Below are 22,084 nucleotides of genomic sequence, written 5' to 3' on the forward strand. Positions count from 1 at the left end.
TTTAAACAGGAATTCACTATAGACAATACAGCAAATATCAGTGAACTGTCAAAATTGAGAAAGTTTATTTATAACTTTTAATATAAAACTAATAGCAACCATGCACTTACGTAGTCAAACGAAATGTTATCGAACTCTAAATGGAACACTAACACAGCACAAATGTTAATAAATCACTCAAATGATTTTTTTTTTTCATCAAAACACTCACTGTTGCGATTTTTCGAACAATAGATACCCTTTAATATTGTTTTCGTTAGTGAAAAATAAATGTATGTCCCGCTATTTTTGTTATTTATTACAAAAATTAATACATGATATATCAATATAAATCTAATAATTATTTATATTCTAATACGATCACAATAGATAGATGTCATTGTAGCTTTGACATTTTAATATCAATTATCAATATAGTCAGCTGTCAAACGCGTTTAGTTTTTGCATCGTATAAATTATTGAATTTATACCAAAGTTATAAAGCTGAAAGAGTATGTTTAATTGACCGCATTAATCTGTTGAACTACTGGTTCGATCTGGAAAACTTTCTTTGATTATCTGTTTATCGAGCAATTCTGTAAAATATATTTTACTACTTTAATTGTATCGACCACCTATGACCATGAGGAGGAGAGTAATGTCCCATTATTACAATACAAGGGCAATGGTATTAGGCCAAGAGAGTGAAGCTAAAGATAAAAGATATTCATATTAATAGTTAATAAAACGACTTTACTTATAGCAGCCTTATCTTAATGTTTTATTGTATTTATTAAAGTATCGATACATATATTAATAGATATTTAATTTAGAACTAGTTTTCTTATATATTTTTTGTTATATAGTTTTATATTTGACAAAGTGTAAGCAACTTTATGCTACGTCACATACGACTACCTCATTCTATTATTGTGCGGTTCCAAAGAAATCATTCTACGCACCAAACATCTGTGGTGCTGCCTGCGGCAGTGTTTCCGAATGAGTACAACATGGATGCTTTCAAAAACGCATATCCTCCTCTTTAAAAGCAACGCTCCTGTAGCTTCTGTAGTGTTACAAGGGATCGTGGGCGGCAATAATCACATCAACAGGTGATCCGTACACGAGTTTATTTTGTCCTTTCAATAAAAAAAGCTATTCTACATTTTGTAATTATCAATTTTTGTTACCATATCTTTACGCACCACCAGCGTTTATGGCTCAGATAGGAAGATAATAAAATGTTTGAGGAAATGTTATTTTTTAAAACACGGTTTAGATTTTCGGTATACGTATATTTTAATTTAAGAGAAGATATGAATGGATGAGGATTTTCATTAAAAAAAATTAAAGTTGACATATTAAATATATCTTCAAGAGGAACGGAAATTAACGTTACGGTAAGCAAAATATTGATAATATTTTACGTTTATTTGAGAAAACAATTACTGAACAGACTCTCGTTTTTGGTATGATAATATATTGTAAATAAAAACCAATCTTTTTAAATCTTTCCATTCTTTAACAAAAAATAAGATATTTTTATTTGGCGGTTTTACAGCTGTTCTTATGCACTTAGAAATTTTATTGCTAACCAAATAATACATAATCCAATTCATTAATGTCGTTAAGGCTTTTATTTGTTAACATTTATATGAAAGATTTTTATTCTAATAACGCAACGAGAGGCGCTGGCAGTGAAAGTAGGATTTTTATTTTCATTTTACTAAAACTATTCAATTCTTTTTAATAGAAGCACTGTTGGATATCGGAATAAAGTAAAATAATATTTTAAATTCATAAAATATTTTAAACATTTTTTTTTATATAATGGTATCACTATCTATAATAACAAATTAACAACTTACTGTCAATTTGACAAATGTTTTGTTGACGCATGAATAGTTTTGAGGTGGAGTTTCCGATCGGTTCATCCATTCTATTTTATTTAATTATATATTATAAAGATTTAAAATGTCTGGTCAAAACGTAAATGTGTGCGACATAGGCGACGAAGTGAAAGAGGTGCTGAAAAAATTTCGCTTTCAGAAACACGCTTCTAACAGCGCTTTAATATTGAAGGTAGTATGTAATTGTTTGTTATAGTATCTTTTTGCGTTACTTACTGAAGAAATATTCTACTAGAGTTTATGCTTATATTCTACTAGGTATGTGATATAAACGAAAATTTCAACTGAGGTCTCCTACCTGTCTTACCACTCCCTTTTCCATCGTAAATAATTTTTGCCATTCTTTCATCACTCATTTGTTCGACTGGTATTCTATGTATTGTCATTGTGGATTGGATTGGGTAAGCTGACTCCGCATATCCTATGAAGAGATCAAATCTCAACATCATTAGTCTTTCTTTCATTCTTCTTCTGTAATATCCACGTTTCGCTGCCGTATAACAACGTCGGTACCAACACTGCATTGTGTACGGCCAAACACGTAGCTGTGCGGACGTTTTGTCGTCTCATCAATGCAGCTAAGGCTCCGTTAACCCTGTTACCGGCACAATACATCATACCACATCCATCTCTACTGAACATACTTCCCAAGTATATCATTTCATTCACTTATTCTTATATCTTATCATTCACACTGATATTACATTTCATCCTCTCTTCATTTCTTTCAAATACCAGAACCTTGGTCTTGCTTGTGTTCAGGCTAAGATTATTATTTTCACAGCCTTCTTATATGTACAATGTTTTAAAATTATAATGTTTTAAATAAAATGTTTTAAAGTTAAGTTATATTTAAATATAACTTAATAATTAAATTAATAATTTTTTTTTAAGTAATTTAATTAAAACGGTTATTCATACAGAAGTCATAGGTAAATTCCAGTATAATGTACTATATATATAAGTACTGTATAGGAATGAATCATTAGTAATAATTACTCTGTCATACCACAACCTAATACATACTATCAAGTGATGCAATTCTCTTATCTAATATTTTTTTGATTAGATTAAAAAAAATGAATTTGTATGTTACATACTTGTGTATGTACATAGCAGCATACATACAGAGGGAACCTGAGAACTTTAATGCCACCTTAAATTTTCCTGTGTGAGAATTAACACCACAACTATAGTTCTTACAGTCAGACTACTCTACTGTGACAGAATGGTTGCAAATAATTATCTAACTGCAGCTTTTCCTGCTTAAACTTATTATTATATTTTAGCCTAATTATGCAAAATAGCATTATTTGTAGTCTTTTTGGTCTTCTGATGTATAATCAATATTACTGTAAAGTTTCATCTAAATCCTTGTTAATAGGCGTGAATAAAGTGAACAGCTGATTTTTTAGTGCTCTTTATTTATTTATAGTTTTTACATATTTACAAGTATTATAAGTCTTATATGTGCTTGTAATACCAATTAACCTACCGCTAGTGATATCCTTATCAATATACATGGAACGACACTCTTAGTTTTTCACTATAACTACGTGTACACCATGGATGCTCTAAAAGAGTCCATTACGGCTATGGCAGAGATGTTCAATGTGAGAATGAACGAGTTTCAGCAGGACCTAAGAAAAACAGCATCACCGGCAACAGTATCAACTTTAGCTGCAGATTTCACTTCCTTCAAGGCTTTTATTCACACTGCACTGACTTCTTTGCAAAAACAGGTGGAACTTCTCAATCAGGACATCGATCGCATGGAGATGTCCAGAAGGCGAAAAACACTTCTAATCCATGGTTTAGCCGAGAATAAATCAGAAGATGTTGGCACTTTGGTTGTAAATTTCGTGGCAAATAATCTCGATATGGCTAATTTCTCCACTTCAAATATTAGAACAGCGTATCGATTGGGCCGCTCGCACGATGATAAGCCTCGACCCGTCGTGGTAAAATTCTCGGATGCCCAGGTACGGCGCAGCATTTGGTTTGCTAAAACTAAGCTTAAGGGGTCAGGCATCACTATATCGGAATTTCTCACGAAAACTCGCCACGAAGTGTTTATGCTTGCTCGACGACGTTATGGTGTGGAGAAGTGCCGGAGTGGTGATGGGATCACTAACGTCATAGCACCGAATGGTTCGCGTTTTCGAGTGGAGTGCATGGCTGATCTCCAGATTATACCCGTTGCTCCAGAAAAGTCTCCGCCGGCGGTGCAGGAGAGTGTGGCTTCAAAGAACACTGTCAATAAAGTTGTAGTGCAACGGTGTAAGCGAGTAGTTAAAAAATATTAATTAACCACTTAAATACTTATTAATATTATTATCAGTATTAGGTTATTTACTTTCTTTTTTATTTTTGATCGCTATTAGTTTTCTATTTATAAATTAACTTTATCCTTAGTTCTTCTTTTGTACGTAACGATTATTAATTTTACTTCGTTGCCTTTCTACTTGCTATTTACATATTACAATGTGATCTGTCATGAAGTAATGCGCAACTGACATTATATGATATTATGTTAGTCAATATAGTATATTATAGGTTATTACTTGCATTAGACAGATGGCTTTTGTCTGATACTATTAACATGTTATTCAAATATTATTCTTATAATTTACTAGTGGACCCGGACGCGGCTACGCCTGCTTCAACTATAAGAGTTTTTATTAAATATATTCATGAAATTATTTTCAATTTTCAATAGAATTAGTAAGAAAATATAAGCCTTAATAATCAAAAAGAATAATACGTAGATACACATTATTAGAAAAAATTATCTGAGTTATTGAAATGAACCAACACAAGGATTAAAAGTAACTAAAAGATAGGTATTCTTAATATTAGACAAAGTACCTAAAGTTTTCCGTACGTGCGTACATAGATATCGACTCTACGAAATAACTAAACATTTCTCTCTATTAAGCAGGATAATTTTAGCGGGCAATATCAAATAAAATAAGAAGAGAACCAAAGTGTAGTTTAAATTAATTAATTATAAACAGCGAATAATTACATAAACATTTACAATAGTTCGAAAATGTATGAAAATTTATAAAACCGTCAACGTCATCTGCCCGTTCGCGTCCGTCATACTGTGCCGCCCGCTAGGTGGCTAGGTCATTTGGAATCAGTGACATCTCCTTAATTATTTATTAGAATGCTAAACAGTAATTAACTATAATTTCAATCTAGATAAAATGTTAAAAGTGACTATTATATTTATTGTCATAAGGATGAGTATCAAAATGTCGCGGTAACGGTTCCGTAGCGACGCGACTCTTGTTATTAACATGGCAGAATAAATTGCATGTCAAATTAGAAAGTACTTTAAAATATATTAGTATATATGTGTAATGTAATGTTATATAGCCTATAGCACTTCTGAAGAATGCAGCTTTCATACAAAACAAAAACAAAGTAAATCGGACCTGTAGATCCAGAGATCTTAGCGTTCAAACAAACAAACAAACAAACTCTTCCGCTTTATTATATTAGTATAGATTTATTTTCTTATTGAGTTACTGTGCGCAATCTATTTTGGTTTCATTGTTATTATTATTATTATTATAATTTTTTTCCCTAATGTATTTACTTAATGTTTCTTTTATGCAAATGGAAGGACTATTCTTTTCTCATGTTTTGTAAGTAAGTTATAAGTTTTATTTTAGCTATTTACTTGTTAATTCTTTGTTATTTAATTATTATTATTCTTTTTTTCTCTCTTTTTTTATTCTTAAGATTGTCAGTTTATACAACCGTGTATTTATTTATATTATTTAATTATTTCTCCTTGCAACTGGCGGGTGGTTGGTGATCAGTACCTAAGAAAAGATATATATCTATATATGTATTTTTGTGCTTTTTATATATAATTAATTGTTCTTTTTCTATTAATTTATTTTTATTATTATATATATATTTTTTTTATTTTTTTTTATTTTATATATATATATATATCTATATACATATAATTTTATATATTTATTATATTATTATTTTATATAGTTATTATACTATTATTATATACACTTTTTTGCTTTGTTTATATTATAACTTTTTTTTTTATTAGTACATACACTTAGGTTCATACAACTAAATGCTTGATGATTCTTTTAACTCTTTCTCTACTACTTCTGAAGGATTGAGCAGTAATGACAACTTTCTTTGTATCCCGTCACTTAGTGAAACTTTAGCTTCAAACTTCTCGTACGAGTCGAAAACTTTTAATATCATTCATTTGAACGCACAGAGTATTCCTGCACACTTCCCTGATTTCTTAGCTACTTTTAATAACAAAAATATACACGCAATTTTAATATCAGAGACATGGTTAAAATCGTGTTTATCTTCGGCTTCTTATTCTCTTCCGGGTTTTCATCTGATCCGTAACGATCGTAAAGGCCGAGTTGGGGGTGGCGTTGCCATCTATTTACGCTCGCATATTCCTTTTAACTTAGTAGACACATCCGAACATCAGCCTACCTCGGGCCCAGAACATCTCTTCATTGAGGTGTTTTTTACACATACTAAATTACTCCTGGGGGTCTACTATAACCCTTGCCTTACGATTGATTATTTCTCATCATTTGAAACCCTATTAGAAGAGAACAAGCCGTTATATGACCATACTATTATTATGGGAGACTTTAATACATGTATATTAAAAAACAATCTCCGTTCTTTCCGCTTAAAATCCTTAGTTAATAGTGCCAATTTGCATATTCTTCCCCTATCGGCTACTCACAATTTCCCTAATTGCGTTCCCTCATTGCTTGATTTAGTTATGGTTTCTTCTGTTGACCACGTTGAAAAACATGGTCAATATCCAGCTTTGGCATTCTCTTATCACGATCTCATTTACTTAGCGTATAAAATTAAACCCCCAAAAGCTAAATCAAGAATCCTTCTGCAGCGTAATTTTGGTGGTATAGATTTTAATTGCTTACGTGAAGATACAGTTGCTATTGACTGGTCCAACGCTCTAAGTCATGCTTCAGTTGATGATCAGTTGTCTGCGTTCAACTCCCTTGTCATCAAACTGTACGATCACCATGCTCCTATCCGTCCTGTGCGAATGAAACATCTTCCTGCTCCCTGGTTAACAGACGACATTAAAAAACTGCAACATAAAAAAAACACTGCCAAATTGAAATTTAAAACTAATCCCAGTGCTAAAAACGAAAATAATTACAAGAAAGCACGTAATCGCTGCAATACGATGTGTAGAGATAATCAACGACGCCACATACACAAATCTGTGATTGAAGAAAAAGATTCTTACAGAATATGGAACTTTCTTAAATCCATAGGAGTAGGTAAAGCGCAACAACACATTAATCCTCATAACATCAATTTCAACGAACTTAATAAGCACTTCTCATCTTCTAGTGTTATTGATGACACATCATGATCAAATTAAATACAATCAACAATCTCAATGCTCTATCCTCTCCTAGGCATCCAAGTTTTTCCTTTAGTCAATTTGCAGAAAGTGATGTTAAGAAGACCATTCTAGCCATTAATTCTGATGCAGTGGGTGCTGACTGCATTAGTCGTAAAATGATCATTCCCATCCTCGACATCATTTGCCCTATAATTACTTCCATATTTAATTATTCCATTATGTCCAATCAATTTCCTTCTGCCTGGAAAGAAGCTCAAATCGTCCCAATACCCAAAAAAAATAATCCTATTGATTACTCTGATTTTCGTCCAATCTCAATCCTTCCTTTTCTGTCCAAAGCCCTTGAGCGTCTTGTTCAATCTCAACTCACACAGTTCCTCTATTGTCATAACCTTCTGAATCCTTTGCAATCTGGTTTCCGTCCCGGTCATAGTACGACAACTGCGTTAGTAAAAATAACCGATGATATTCGAAAAGGCATGGACACACAGCAGGTTACACTCCTCGTCTTGCTTGACTTCAGTAATGCCTTTGGTTCTGTAGATTTCGATATCATGCTCGCTACTCTCAGGTCACTTAACATATCTCCTAACGCAATTGACTGGTTTCATAGTTACCTGTCTGGGCGTCGGCAACGCATACGAATTCAGGATTCACACTCTGACTGGTGTCCTGTAGTAGCCGGCGTTCCGCAGGGTGGCGTGTTATCTCCATTGTTATTTTCTGTATTTATTAACACTATTCCTCAGCACGTTTCTTCTCTCTACCATTTGTATGCAGATGATCTCCAAATCTACCATCAAGCCAAACTGCCGGATTTACCCTTTGCTATAAAAGCAATAAATTAAAGCTTGGAGAACATATCCGCTTGGAGTAAGTCATTTGGTTTGCGACTGAATCCGATAAAAACGCAACTCATTATAGTTGGTAGTGGAAAACTTATATCCAAAATTAACTTATTGAATTTACCACCTGTATTTCTTGACGGTGTCAGTATACCTTACAGTAAATCTGTGAAAGATCTGGGCATCATCTTAGATCAAAACATGTGGGACTCACAGCTATGTGAGGTGAGCAGAAAGATGTTTGCGTCACTGGGATCTCTTAAACGGTTACGCAATTTTCTCCCTATACCTACCAAGATTGCGTTAGCAAATACTCTCCTTTTACCGATTCTCGATTATGCTGATCTTTGTTATCTTGATCTAAGAGAGGAGCAATTAAATAAGCTTGAGCGTCTTCAAAATGTGTGTATACGATTCATATTTGGTCTACGTAAATATAATCACATTTCCGACTTCCGAAAAAAGCTCAAGTGGCTCCCTATCCGGCTTCGTAGGAATACTCACATACTTCATCTTCTTTACTGTATTCTGTTCAATCCAACTTCTCCTCCGTACCTAAAGGAACGATTTGAATTTTTGGGCTGCTCACATCCTCGACGTCTGCGATCCGACTATAGTCTGGCGCTAAAAATTCCACAACATTCCTCGTCATTTTATAGTGATTCATTTACAATTGCTGCGTGTCACTTATGGAACGCCCTGCCCTTGATTGTTAGGAATTCAAAAACGTTCCTTACCTTTAAAAAACGCCTAAAAAAACACTTTCTAGCCCTTTAAATCTTTTTAACCGTACTTATTTAAGATTAGTGTATTTTTTTTCTCTTTTTTTCCTTGTTTCTATACTATTAGTATGTATCTATATGTTAACATAATTTATAAAGTGTGTGTATGTATGAATGTATGTAACTATGTATGTATTTATATATATGTATGTATATATTTATGTATATATGTATCTATCTTTGCGTAGGTTTATTTATTTATTTTATTTTATTTATTTATTTTTATATAGTTAGTACTATTCACACCCTACTCACTATTTATTTGTTTTTTGCGATTTCCAATGCCTCAAGGTTGCCTGGAAGAAATCGCTATTTCAGCGATAAGGTCGCCTATTGTACCATTTTGTTTTATTTGTATTTTTTCTATTTCTTTTTTGGGTGTACAATAAAGCGTTTTTATACTTATAGTTTTTGTATGAAAGAAGAATGCACATTTCTCACAAACTCACACATTTATATAATTAACATTATCTGTTGCACTTAGAATGTGTTTTGTGTTGTACACAATGTTTATTTATTACCATTTGGCCACAGTGGCAAAGTTGCAGCTTGGCTTATGAATGGTGATGTTTTTTTGTACTTCCCACTGTATCCTGCATAAAATGTAGCAGACAGAGGGAACCAATTCTTAAAATACTCCTTTCCCCACGCACTACACAATTTTCGAGACATTAAGGGTTGAGAGGCGGAACTTAATACCGCGCTTTGTTGTATTACCAAACCATATTATACTAAATAACAGACATCTTTGATAACCTCTCAGGTGAACAGAGAAAAACAAGCCCTTGAAGTAGACGAAGAGCTGGAGAATGTGGAGTTAGAAGAGCTTCAGGATATCTTACCATCTCATCAGCCTAGATTTATTGTTTACAGGTAACTTTTTACTAGTTTACAGGAATGTCGCAAGAAGGCGCGGCGGAAAGTGGGAAACCGAAGTATTCTAACGAGAACGAAATACTAACACCCAGTTCCCAGTTTCCCTCTGCCTACTTTGCTATATGCCGTATTCAGCATAAAGTTTAAAAATGGAAATAAAAAGAAAGTTATCAAAAAATTAGGACTAAACAAAGACTGTAATCTGATGGTTGTGGGTCTGATACTTACTTAAGGGAAAGCTTACACTTGTATTCATCTCGTCGCTTCTTCTTCTTTCTGGCATTAATCCCGGCTTTAGCGTCCTCGGTGGTTAGACCGTTGGCTCTCATATAGTATTATGTCATGGTATTCATCTCGTCACTCTGGTAAATAAAGAGTGGTATTGAGTTATGCCACTGCATACCATGCTAGGTTCTCTCTACTTAAGCATGGCATACGAGACTACTTATAAAATTACAAAATTACGTAATTCTACGCAGCATTATAAGGAAAAATATAGATTGATCACAAACAAATACAAATTTATTAGAAGTGTAAGTATAGACATGGATTGCTTTATATTTGCAGGCAATCTCATGCCTTGAGTTCATTCAAATCAAACAAACTTTAGATGTTAAATTGAGTTAAAACAAAGCAATTGGTGAAAGTTTTAAGTAAATCGGTTCAGTACTTTCGAAGATTAGCGTGATCATACATACAGACAGACAGACAAGAAATTAAAAAATATATATTTTTGTTTCCTATTATTCTTTTCAAGTGTCCCTCTATCCATTTCAGTCAAAAATATTAAATGTACAGTCAAAATATTTTTACTTTTGTATAAGGATAAGGAGTTGTAAATTTGGTCGGAAAGTGGGAGACGGAAGAGTCTTAATGGGAATTGAGTTTCTTAACACCAGGTTCCTTCTACTTACCTAAAAAAATATGTTTTGTTTGAACGCGCTAATCTTTGGAAGTAGTGCTTTGAACACAAACTTTTTTTTCGTATTGGATAGTCGATTTTGAATTTACTTATATTTGTGCGCGATATAATTGTAAACTACACTACTTAATTTTGTCTGTTTCAGTTATAAAATGGAACACAACGACGGACGAACATCATTCCCAATGTGTTTCATATTTTATACACCACGAGATGCTCATATGGAGCTACAGGTATTTTTTATTCTTTATCAGACTTACATACATCTCGCTTAAAGCAGAAGAAGCAAAGGGAATCTATTGTTAAGACACTCCGTTGCCCACTTTCCGCCAAATTCTGGAGGCATTTCGTGTTGAGTGGCGGAACTCAACACCGCGCTTTTGCGCGATACCAGAGCGAAAGAATGAAAATATAAATGTTTATATTTATTTTATTGTAGGTAATGTACGCGGGCACACAGCGAGCCCTCGCCGCGGCCGTCGGCGCGCCGCGTCTCTTGGAGGTGAGGGAAATTGACGAACTCACCAACGAGTGGCTCAACGAGAAATTACGGAAATAAACCCACAGACAGACTTATGTTATATGTATAAGTTATTGTGTTCTAAAGTGTTATTCAGTTATTATTAATTATAAAAACGGCATTGAGTTACGCCACTGCTATGCTTACCCTGATGTGTGCGGGATACAGCGTGAAGATATTGAACAAGATAGTGACTCGAAATTGAATGGAGCAATTAGCAAACGGAGTGTGCAATTAATAATACACATAGGCGGTAACTGTAAACGCAAAGGTTGTGGATGCTCTACCCACTCGCAGGAATGTATCTCCAAATTGGTTAGTGAAGGATGGACCTGGCATATTTATAATATTCAGCGTTTTTGCTATAATATGAATAACACTTGAAACAGTATCCATGGAAATCTTGTCATAGTGATCATTATATTACTTGTAAAAATCCTCTAACAGAGTACTAAAAATAAATATAAAAAAATTGCCGTTAAATTAAAATAAAATTATATCATACAGATAAATTAATTTATTGTAAACGAAAATTTTGTAACAAAATATTTTCTATCTATATAATTATAATTATAATCCGGAACGCGGCTACGCCCGCTTGAACTATACGAATATTTATTAAATATATTTATGAAATTATTTTCAGTTTTCAATAGAGAGATGCGTTAAGCAAGCTCATTTTGTGTGATGTGTTCTAACAACAAACTTTGCAAATCGTTGCTTAGCAACGACGGTTGTTATTAACATGACGGAATAAATTGCATGTCAAATTAATAAGTATTTAAATATATTGGTATATATCGAAAATATTACAAATATGAGAAAAAAAAGTATCCTATGTTCATCTCGAGACCCTCAAGTATCTCTATATGACTCCTTCTTCTTCTTCCTGGCATTAATCCCGGCTATTACCAGGGTCTGCCTTCCTACTTAACCTACTCCACTTTGCACGATCTTTTGCATCCTCGGTGGTTAGACCATTGGCTCTCATGTCCTGCATCACGACATCCAACCAGCGCTTCCTTGGGCATCCGGGAGGTCGCGCCCCAGGAACTAGTATAGCAAGGCACTTGCGTCCGACATAGTTCTTAGGCCGGCGCGTAACGTGGCCAAACCATCTCAAGCGACGCTCATGGAGCTTATCCGCTACGTCACGGACCCCAAGACTACCTCGAATGAATGTGTTGCGTATGCGGTCAGACCGCGTTACGCCGCACATCCACCTCAGCATCTTCATTTCCGTGACGTGAAGCTCCAGAGTGTGCCGAGATAGTGCTGGCCAGCATTCGCTGCCGTATAAAAGAACCGGTCGGACGATGCTCTTGTATATCAGCCCCTTGAGCTTGGGCGGTATTCTGCGGTCGCAGATCACACCAGTGACCTCCCGCCATTTGGCCCAGGCAGCGCTTATCCGGCCATGGGCATCGTGGTCGATGCCTCCAGACTCGTGCATAACGGATCCAAGGTACCTGAACTTCTCCGACTTAACGGCTGGCTCAGGACCTATAAGAATGGTGCTCGAGTCCCGGCTCCCGCAGGCCATGTACTCTGTCTTCGACACATTTAGTTTAAGACCGCCGTTCTCAAGCGTACCCTTCCAGAGGTTCACTTTACGCTCCAGCGTCAGTCGGTTCTCGGCAATGAGTGCTATGTCGTCGGCATACATCATCAGCCATGGAGGCTGGTCCTGGATGTGAGCCGAGACAGTATCGAGCACTACATTGAACAAGAACGGACTAAGAGCCGAGCCCTGGTGAACCCCCACTGTAATCGGGAAGGGTCTAGTGTCGCCAACAGCTGTCCTAACCATAGAAGCGGAATCGTGGTACATGCCTCTGATAATCTCAATATAGGCCTTAGGGATCCCTTTGGATCGCAATGCCCACCAGATACACTGACGAGGCACACGGTCAAAGGCCTTCTGCAGATCTAAAAAGGCCACGTGCAGAGCTCTCCTTTTTTCCCTGTATGCCTCCATCAAAGTTCTGAGGGCAAAAATGGCGTCCATGGTGCCCGATCCTGGCTGAAATCCATATTGAGACTCAGAGACAGTACACTCTCGGCGGAGCCTGAGGTCGATCATGCGCTCAAAGAGCTTCATGGTATGACTCATAAGCTTCATGCCCCTATAACTACCACAATCTTGAACACTGCCCCTTCCCTTGTAAATAGGGGTGATAAAGCTAAGCCGCCACTGATGCGGCATCTTACCAGTGTTCAAGATATGGTTAAAAAGGTCAGTAAGCATGAGCACACCAAGAGAGCCCAACGATTTCCACGCTTCGATCGGAATGTCGTCAGGTCCCACCGCTTTTCCGTTCTTCATGCGTCGAAGGCAATTACGTGTTTCGTCAAGGGTTATTGGGGCAATAAGTCCGAGGTTAGGCGGTGGGTCATGATGAAGACTGCATGGGTGCTGAGTATTTAGCAACTCCTGGAAGTAGCTTCTCCACCTCTCCTTCACAGAGTCATGATTACAGAGCAGCGTGCCCTGGGAATCTCTGACGCAAAGACATTTTGCAATATCTTGCGTCACTTTATCCCGGGAACGTGCCAGTTTGTAAATGAGCTTCTGCCCCTCCACAGTTTCAAGTTTATCATACAATGGTGACAAACTCTCACTGCGGGCTCTGGCTACAGCTCTTTTACTGGCACGTTTAGTTACTGTGTACTCCAGTCTGTCTTCAGGAGAGTTGGATTCCTGCCACTTCTTAAAGGCAGCCTTCTTTTCACGAGTCACCTCCTGGACCTCGTCATTCCACCACCATGTCTCCCTGTCGATGACACGTCCTCCCCTAGAAACGCCAAGAACTCGAGGCCTACGTTTCTCGGCTACTTTCTTCTTCTGAGTGACGTTAAAGTCCATGACAAGAAGACGATGTTGGGCCGTTAGGCTTTCGCCTGGAATGACCTTACAGTTAGTTACCCTGCCCATATGACACCGTCTGGTCAATAAGTAGTCTATTTGAGTTGAGTGGGACCCGCACTTATACGTGATAAGGTGCTGAGAATTCTTTTGGAAGAACGTATTCACGACGGCCAGATCAGACGCAATACAGGTTCTCAGAATGTTTTCTCCCTCTGCATTGCGAAGACCGTGCCCAAAACCCCCGTGAACACGTTCACACGGCTCAGCAGCCCTACCGACGTGCCCGTTCAAGTCCCCCCCAACTAAGACCAATTCGGTAGACGGCACAGCAAGTAGGACCCCTTCATACTGCTCCCAGAATGTCCCCTTTTCGGCCGCGCTACATCCCGCCTGGGGAGCATAGGCACTGATTAAGTTTGTGATAACGCCCTCAATCAGTACCCTCACTCGCATCAAGCGGTCGGAGCGACGGTCAACTTCAAGGAGCCCATTCTGAAGCTCTTCAGAAAGCACTACCGCTACACCGTTTCTACCCGAAGGTGACCCAGTGTATATAAGCCGGTAACCCTGTCCGATGTTACGGGACTTATTGCCCTTCCAGCGAGTTTCCTGGAGGAAAGCACACTGGACCCGACGTCTCATGAGTACATCTGCGAGTTCCCTGCATCGTCCGGTTAGAGAGCCAATATTCCACGTTGCAAAGCGGAGTTTCCTTCTGGGTACTCGCGTCTTTAACCGTGCCCGTACTTGACACGGTAGCCCTGGCCCACTTATCGCAGGTGTAGGGCGATGTGCCTGCGCGTCGTTTAGCGGCGACGCCCTAGCCGTACCCAGTTTCTTTCTGTGACTTTTCATTATGTCGGCGGATGGCGGTTATTTTACTTGGAGCGACTGCCGTCTGACCACCAAAACCCCTTTGTGGGGAAAAACCGGGGGGGGGAGAGGAACATAGAAGGGATAGGATAGGTAAAAGGAGGGAGCTAGCGGTTTGGCCCTGATTGCGTAAAAGACAGACAGACAGACAGACAGACAGAGTTACTTTCGAATTTATAATATAGGTATGGATGGATAAATTTGTTGTTAGTACGCAATGGGTCTAGTTTAAATTATATGAAAATATTGGATACATTTATTTATTGAATACAAAAAATGTTAACCTTCCTTGAAGGGAGAATGATATTGTTTTTATTTTTTTTCATTTCAAATGTCAAAGAATGAATCACACTTTTATATCAAAAAATTGTATATTTACAAATTGTTATGAATTTAACATTTTCATAAAAGACAATGAAAACAATATTTTTTTTATTATTTTTTTGCAAAATAAATTTATTTATTATAGAAATATATATGTTTTTCCATGTTAATACATTAATATTTTTCAAAGACATTAGCCAGTATTTTTGTTTGTATGTTTGTTCGCACGATGCATTTTCTAACAAACATGACATTTTGATAGTGTTACACGCATTTATAGTGTTTAGATATATAGATATAAGAAAAATAAAATAATTGGTGAGTTTTGATATATTTTATTTATAACGATATTGTGTATATTGGATTGTAACAATAAATTATACATTAATATTAAAAAACTTTTTTATTCACTTTATTGTAGTAAATTATAATTATCCTATGAAATGATTGCATTTTTAATACATAGTTGGTAAAAAATAAAATCATAGAACCATTTAGCCCATAGCACATAGTAATAAATGATTAGTATTTATATCTTTATTTAATCTCAAATGCACCGAATACTTGAACCCGTGCTTCCTGTTCCCATCACATCTTTAACATAAAGTGGCATAACTTAAAACATTATCAATTATATACAGTTTGACTTTAACAGCCATGACATGGGGTAAACATGGAGATCTTAATGTGAAGAAACTCTTTTCCCCACGCAACGCCAATTTTCTTACTACAAACCCCCCTTGTTAGCATAGGCATAGCCGACCTAAACACTTTGACCGGACGTTATATATACTTTTGTTATGGGTTCGTGCTGTACTGTACAATTGTACTAACATAAAACTTAGCCTAATCGTACTTAATGGCCATAACTTTAGCGGTCATATGGTTACAGTCCTTCAGGTCGATGCCTCGTTTCAACATGTCGCTGTAAGGCAGCTCGGCCAGCGTCTCGTACCCGCACTTGGCGGCGAGCACCTGTGACGTGATAGCTGTGAACACTGTGCATGCTGCTTTTATGTTGAATGTCTTGCAAAGGTGCCGCCTGGAAAATATGTCATTATTTTTAATTTTTCTTTTATCTTTACGCTGTATCCCGCACACAGCAGGATAGGCAGACTAGGCAGAGGGAACCTAGTATTAAGACACTCCGTTCCACATATTCCACCGAATTCTGGTGGCATTGCGTGTTGAGTGGCGGAATTCAATAAATTAGCAAAATTGAAGCCATCGTGGCGCAGCGGCACAAGGGTGTGACTGGAACGCGACGGTTGTGGGTTCGATCCCCACTCGTTTATATTTCCATTTCTTCACTCTGGTGTCGAGGCAAAGCGCAGCGTTGAGTTCTGCCACTCAACACGCAATGCCTCCAGAATTCGGTAAAAAGTGGGATAGTGTAGTGTAGTGGTTGTGTGTGAGATACAGCGTGAGGCTAATTTATTACATTTATTTTATATAAATTAAGCAACACTGTCTGATGTGTGTAAACGCGATGGTTGTGGATTTGATTTTCACTTTGGGGAATGGTTATTTATGCTTAAAATAACACACAACCGTCAATTCGAATAAAATACAGATATTTAAAGATTTTCCACGCAATTTACCTGGCTTCTATCAACCTAGCACCAATATTCTGTCCCCTGTGCTCCGGCAGCACGGTCAGCCCGCTGGACGTCAAGTACTTGTCTACGCCGTAATGCTCAAACACGTCCACCAGCTCCTCGGCCGCTATCAGAGTCTTGAGTAATTTCTTCCACGGTTCTCCTTTTACCTGTAAAGGTAATTAGAATTAGAAGCCGTTACTCGCGATACTGTTTCCTTTGCCTGCGCCGCTACACGCAGTAGGTTTACAACGCAGTGCTAAAATTTTGCGAAGGGAAGAACTGAAAATATACATTTAAATAAATATTTAATTTGCTCGAGTGGGGATCGAACCTGCAACCAGTCGCGTTTACAGTCATACTTTGTGCCCCTGTGGTACGACTGGCCTCATATTAAATTAAATTTAAAATTTAATTTAATACTAAATTTCTAAATTAAATATATATTATTATTAAGTAATAATTAAGGTATTTTATTAAAAAAAACTGGGAATTACTAGAAATTTTAATGTCTAACGCACCTCCTTCAAACCTGTTCAAACGCTATGAATTGGATAAGCAATCCAAGAGGTGCACGAATTTGTACGAATTTGATGTTTTCTAAAATATTTCTCCTCTCTTAGTATAGGAACAAAACTTTAGAAATCTCGAAAATAGCTGTGTAATTATAGTTTTATTTAGCTAATCATAATTGCAGTTTTTTTTTTATTTCATAAAATAAATACAGCTTTATATAGGAATTCTGTGAGAAGCACAAGCTATCCTGCAGTAGTCAGAGCAACCTAATAATAGGGCATTCCAGTCCTCACTCTCCGCCGAATTCCCGAGACATTGCGTGCTTAGCGGCTCAACGGCGAAGCTCAACGCCGCGCTCTGTCTATTGTCTAGATATGAAAATAATTCATTGTCTCGAATAGGAATCGTACCTTCAACCGTCGAGTTTACAATACATTTAGCCAAATACCTTCTCTTCTTAAGTTACCTTCTCGATATCCTCTTCGTCATCATCCCTACATTTGACATACAGTATGTTGAAAGCGACCAACTCTTTTGGTTGTCCGTTCTCTTCTGTAAAACATGAAATGCAGATTTTTTGCGAACAAAAATGGTTCCAGTTGCTTCTTATTGTCTCTATTGATTGTGGGTCATCAGGGATTTCTGTAATTTAATGACATAAAATGTACATATATTTGGATAAAATAGGATTCCTATTCGAGGCCATAAAATATTTTTATTTCCTCGCTCTGGTAATGTGGTAAGACGCGGCGTTGAGTTGCACCACTCGAAACGCAATGTCACAAAAATACGCAGGATATAGAGAATGGAGTATCTTAATGGGAAATGTGATTGTCTTAACCTCAGGTATCGTTTCTTTTTGCCTACCCTGCTATGTGCGTGGTTCTGCATGAAACACGCAATTTCTCGAAAAATCGTCAGAAAATGAATAACGAAGTGGTAGGTACCGGTTACTCTAAATGCCCTGCTGATGCTGACGGGATGCAATGTGAAGCTAAAACAAGAACTAACCTAACACTTGGCACAGGGGCTCATCTCGTAGAAACGTCTCTTGCATCATATCGAGATATCTATCCACATCCGCCTCATCCATGTCTCTGATTTGGTACCTGAGCAAACAATTACATTTTCTTTAAATGAAGGTTTTTTTAGCTTCACGCTTTATTCCTAGCGGGATAGCCCGTAAGGATAGATTGCCAAACGCTACCGTATCTGTATACCTCTCTCACCTCTTTCACTTTCATCAACTCGCACATATGAGTACAAATCATCCTCATGCCGAGGGGTCCTCATGCTTTACGGAACCTTCCTCCAGTATCTTCGATACTGTGGTCTCGAATGTCAACCGAAATCTCCCCCTGTTTAGACATATTTTTTATTTTAATAAATAATAAACCAGTCAAGTGTAAGCCGTACTCGCCTACCAATGACCTATACGATGTTTCAACATGCAACGTTTCAAATTCGGACAGCAGGCGGCGTATGGAACGTTTTAATACTAGGTTCTATTTTAGCTTCTCGCTGTATCCCACATACCCGGGAACGTAGTGTTAAGACACTCCGTTCCCACTAACACACATCTATTCCCCACTTCCCGTCGAATTCTGGAGGAACTGCGTGTTGAGTGTAAGAACTCAAGGAACTCTCCTTACGCCACAATTGGTCTCTCCACTAACACTAGGTCACGACTGTATAAGGTCTATTTATACCGAGTTCTGATTCATGCATCGTCTTAATAAAACTAATAAAAAGAGTCCTAAACAGAATTACTATAATCTACGTACATCTTGGCTGGCACTCCATCTCTCTCTCTCCCCTTAAATCTGCTCCAGATCTGTCCCAATGGTACATCATCTGGTCTTTTCCAAGGCATCACACTTCCTGCAATTTATTTATGAATACAATAGAAACTTGATTAACCGGACAAATTGTTGTCGTTGATCATTCGGATAATCAAAAATCCTGTTAATCGAATATATGTATAAAGAAAAGTTGGTTTTGTCAATATGTAGAACAAAATTATATTAAAAGCAACAAAGTACATATCAACGAAAATCAAAGTTTTTTAAGAAATTATCAACATTTTCAACATACGATTTATACATAATTATTTAAGAACATATACATTTTCTTAGATGCCATTCGCGGCACTGAAATATTAAATATTTTCATTTTTACTCAAAGTTTTACTCAAATTTTTTCCACGACTTTCAAGTTTTTATAAACGATCAGAAACGAAGGTAGCTTCGTTCTACAATGCTATAGAATCTGGCTCTACCGAAATACTTCGGGAAGGATCGTGGCTTTCGAAGAAAATACTTGTAATATGTTAAATCAGTGCGTGTTTGGTATTCACTGTAGAGAATCAAAAGTCAAAGTCCCTACTCTGAGAGGCAACGCGCGGCGTTGATTTCCGCACCTCAACTAAATAATGAATAACATTTAGAACGCAGCGAAGCTTGAGCCCGCGCCTCTTAGACACGGTCCAGGCGTGCTGGCCAGTGCCCACTAAGCCATGCGTTCTCTAGACTCTAATGGCATTTGTGTATTCTACGTTGCGGAATTTGCACCCAAATGCCGCAACGTTCAATTATTAATATTTTATTCGTTTCCTTAAAATATCATTTATACTTTCCTAAGTGTGGATTGAAACATTAAACTATAGAAGCTGCTTATAGAAAAACCAGATTTGGAAGGAAATTTCGGAGGCTATTCTTGTTGTATGTTTATTTCTGTTCATATATTATTAAATTATAACAATAAGATTCAATTAAGTATTATATATTTTATCTTATCTGTTATCTTGACCTATTTACTATATGTTTAATAAGTTATCTTTTGTTATATACTTAATATGAGTATACGTGATTACTGTCACAGTCAGTCTAAAAGGCATCTTCACGCAGTATCCCGCATCCAGGGTTTAATCTAGCGGTAATATACTCCGTTCCCTTCTTTTCGCTCAATTTTCGAGATATTTCGAGTGGTGAAACTCAAAGCAGCGATTTGTTGTATCACCAGAACGAGGAAATGGAAATAATTAATTTCTCGAGTTTGCATCGAACCCACAGCCGCCGCGTTCACATGTTCTCTACGCCGTTACCCCGCTGCGGCCTCAACTGCAAGGTACATTATAATTATACATGTTGTGTAATATGTAAACAAAAACTCAAAACGACAACATACAATGAGGTTTTTCCTTATTTATTGACATAACTTTTATACATGATCTCAGTACATTCAGCCCCGAGCCCTTGAGCTTTACGAGTATAACATTAGTATAGACGTGTAGGGTTGAGGTTTTGTTCGCCAAATTTAGAAATATCCACGCACGCGTCTATTTTAAACACAAATATCCCGCAAACAACTATTTTACTGATTTGATTTCAACTTGCTACCGTCGTAATATTGTCTCTCTTATTTTCTTATGAACTACATAGATCTAAATGTAATAAAATCGTAACTAAACGCTGTCTGTACAATAATAGAGTTTCCCATATATATATCATATATGTATATGGGAAACTCTATTATTGGGGGCATTTGTCAATCCAAAACATTTTTTTTTTATATTAACCGATTTAAACGCAATTTTTATGCAATCTTCTTGTTTTATGACAAAATCTTTATGAAAATTTTTCGAATTCGCTGAAATATTAGTTTTTAATGTAGGTATATAAATATTGTCTTTAAAGTGATAATTATAAGGATATGAAAGTATTCCGATAAGTAAATAAATAATCGGAAGAGTCGAAATACTACAATTAAAATAAAAAAACTGAAAAGTTTGTTTTATTGACCACACAAATCTCGGGAACTGTTGGTTGGAATTAAAAAATCTTGTTGAGTTGATATATTTGTTGAGTTTATATATCTTTAGGTTTTTCATTAATCAATCTACTCCGAAAAATGGCGTGAATCGAGTAACACGAATTGCAATTGATAAAAATATTCAAAAAAAAAAACCACAGTACACTACAACATTTTTGTGGCAACACTTTTTTCGGATATTTTTAACGAAATTTTAAATGTTTCCGTTTGTATGTAAACATATTATAATAGTTATTCAAATACAACATACCTTCTCTCGCCGGCAGTCAGACGCTAATGAGCATAATGTTTATCAATCTACGCTGCGACGGTGGGTTATCGCAAAGTGGACCTTATCAGATTGTGATAAGAGCTATCAAATGGTATAAGGAAATTTGTTGCGAAAACATTGCACGTTTTCAATTTACAACGAGATTTATTTTAAAAAATGTGGCAAAGAAAGAATTCGGCGGAAAGTTGCGATTAGAGGTGTCTTAATAGGAAAGCATTGTCTTGACACTAGGATATATTACATGGCGATATCCCATAGTGTCTCGTAACTTCGCTTGTGTAGATTATTATATAAAATAAATCCCGTGTTTCCTCGTACTCGAAAGAAACAAGTACAAGACTTTTTTGTGCACGGTTATCTACTAACTATAGTCTCTTACTATAGGTTTTTTTATTATAAAAAGGTTGCCAAGATATGACCGTTTTTTAAAAACTTAGTGTATAGTTTGTAAAATTTTAATGACGATTATCGATTTTTAAGACATTATCACATCACGTCAATAGTTTTTTACTAGTGTTAAAACACTCCATTTCCCACACACCGCACAAT

General features: G+C 36.5%; 3 protein-coding genes across 8 annotated transcripts in view; 1 reads left to right on the forward strand and 2 right to left on the reverse strand.

Moving 5' to 3' along the window:
• Positions 1 to 372, reverse strand: part of ATP7 (copper-transporting ATPase 1) — a 46,723-nt gene extending 46,351 nt beyond the window's left edge. For 3 of the 4 annotated variants that reach the window (XM_085203991.1, XM_085203993.1, XM_085203992.1), the window contains exon 1: positions 111 to 372. The gene's annotated coding sequence lies outside the window, so the exon portion shown is untranslated. The remainder of the gene's footprint in view (positions 1 to 110) is intronic. The other variant, XM_085203985.1, reaches the window with a different exon arrangement.
• Positions 373 to 1,851: 1,479 nt separating this feature from the next.
• On the forward strand, positions 1,852 to 15,717 carry GMF (Glia maturation factor). The gene is made up of 4 exons (XM_085204141.1): positions 1,852 to 2,061; positions 9,699 to 9,808; positions 10,879 to 10,966; positions 11,173 to 15,717. The coding sequence occupies exons 1-4, from the start codon at positions 1,954 to 1,956 to the stop codon at positions 11,290 to 11,292; spliced, it is 426 nt and encodes a 141-aa protein (XP_085060267.1). The 5' UTR covers positions 1,852 to 1,953; the 3' UTR covers positions 11,293 to 15,717.
• Positions 15,639 to 21,569, reverse strand: LOC146528185 (uncharacterized). 3 transcript variants are annotated; one of them, XM_085204138.1, is made up of 6 exons: positions 21,515 to 21,569; positions 19,218 to 19,314; positions 18,445 to 18,542; positions 17,900 to 18,075; positions 16,921 to 17,087; positions 15,639 to 16,361 (listed from the first exon to the last, which is right to left on the reverse strand). In XM_085204138.1, the coding sequence occupies exons 2-6, from the start codon at positions 19,304 to 19,306 to the stop codon at positions 16,166 to 16,168; spliced, it is 726 nt and encodes a 241-aa protein (XP_085060264.1). In that variant the 5' UTR covers positions 19,307 to 19,314; positions 21,515 to 21,569; the 3' UTR covers positions 15,639 to 16,165. The 3 variants fall into 3 exon arrangements, with proteins under 3 accessions (XP_085060264.1, XP_085060266.1, XP_085060265.1); XM_085204140.1 differs by lacking the exon at positions 18,445 to 18,542 and adding an exon at positions 18,663 to 18,791 and having other exon boundaries at positions 21,515 to 21,533; XM_085204139.1 differs by lacking the exon at positions 21,515 to 21,569 and adding an exon at positions 18,663 to 18,791 and having other exon boundaries at positions 19,218 to 19,320.
• Between the last annotated feature and the right edge of the window lie 515 nt (positions 21,570 to 22,084).

This window comes from Heliconius melpomene, chromosome 20 (genome assembly GCF_056956725.1).
Source record: "Heliconius melpomene rosina isolate 202511_hmr_F chromosome 20, ASM5695672v1, whole genome shotgun sequence".
In the NCBI taxonomy this organism is placed as follows: Eukaryota; Metazoa; Arthropoda; class Insecta; order Lepidoptera; family Nymphalidae; genus Heliconius; species Heliconius melpomene.

Bases quoted from the DNA above. Each gene is read 5' to 3' on its own strand.
- GMF (XM_085204141.1), top strand. From the start codon at position 1,954: ATGTCTGGTCAAAACGTAAATGTGTGCGACATAGGCGACGAAGTGAAA. The intron at 2,062-9,698 runs GTAGTATGTAAT...ATAACCTCTCAG, and splicing joins ACAGCGCTTTAATATTGAAG to GTGAACAGAGAAAAACAAGC. The intron at 10,967-11,172 runs GTATTTTTTATT...ATTTTATTGTAG, and splicing joins ATGCTCATATGGAGCTACAG to GTAATGTACGCGGGCACACA.
- LOC146528185 (XM_085204138.1), bottom strand. From the start codon at position 19,306: ATGCCTTGGAAAAGACCAGATGATGTACCATTGGGACAGATCTGGAGC. The intron at 18,543-19,217 runs GTACGTAGATTA...TTGTTTGCTCAG, and splicing joins GATGGAGTGCCAGCCAAGAT to GTACCAAATCAGAGACATGG. The intron at 16,362-16,920 runs GTAAATTGCGTG...CATATTTTCCAG, and splicing joins GCTAGGTTGATAGAAGCCAG to GCGGCACCTTTGCAAGACAT.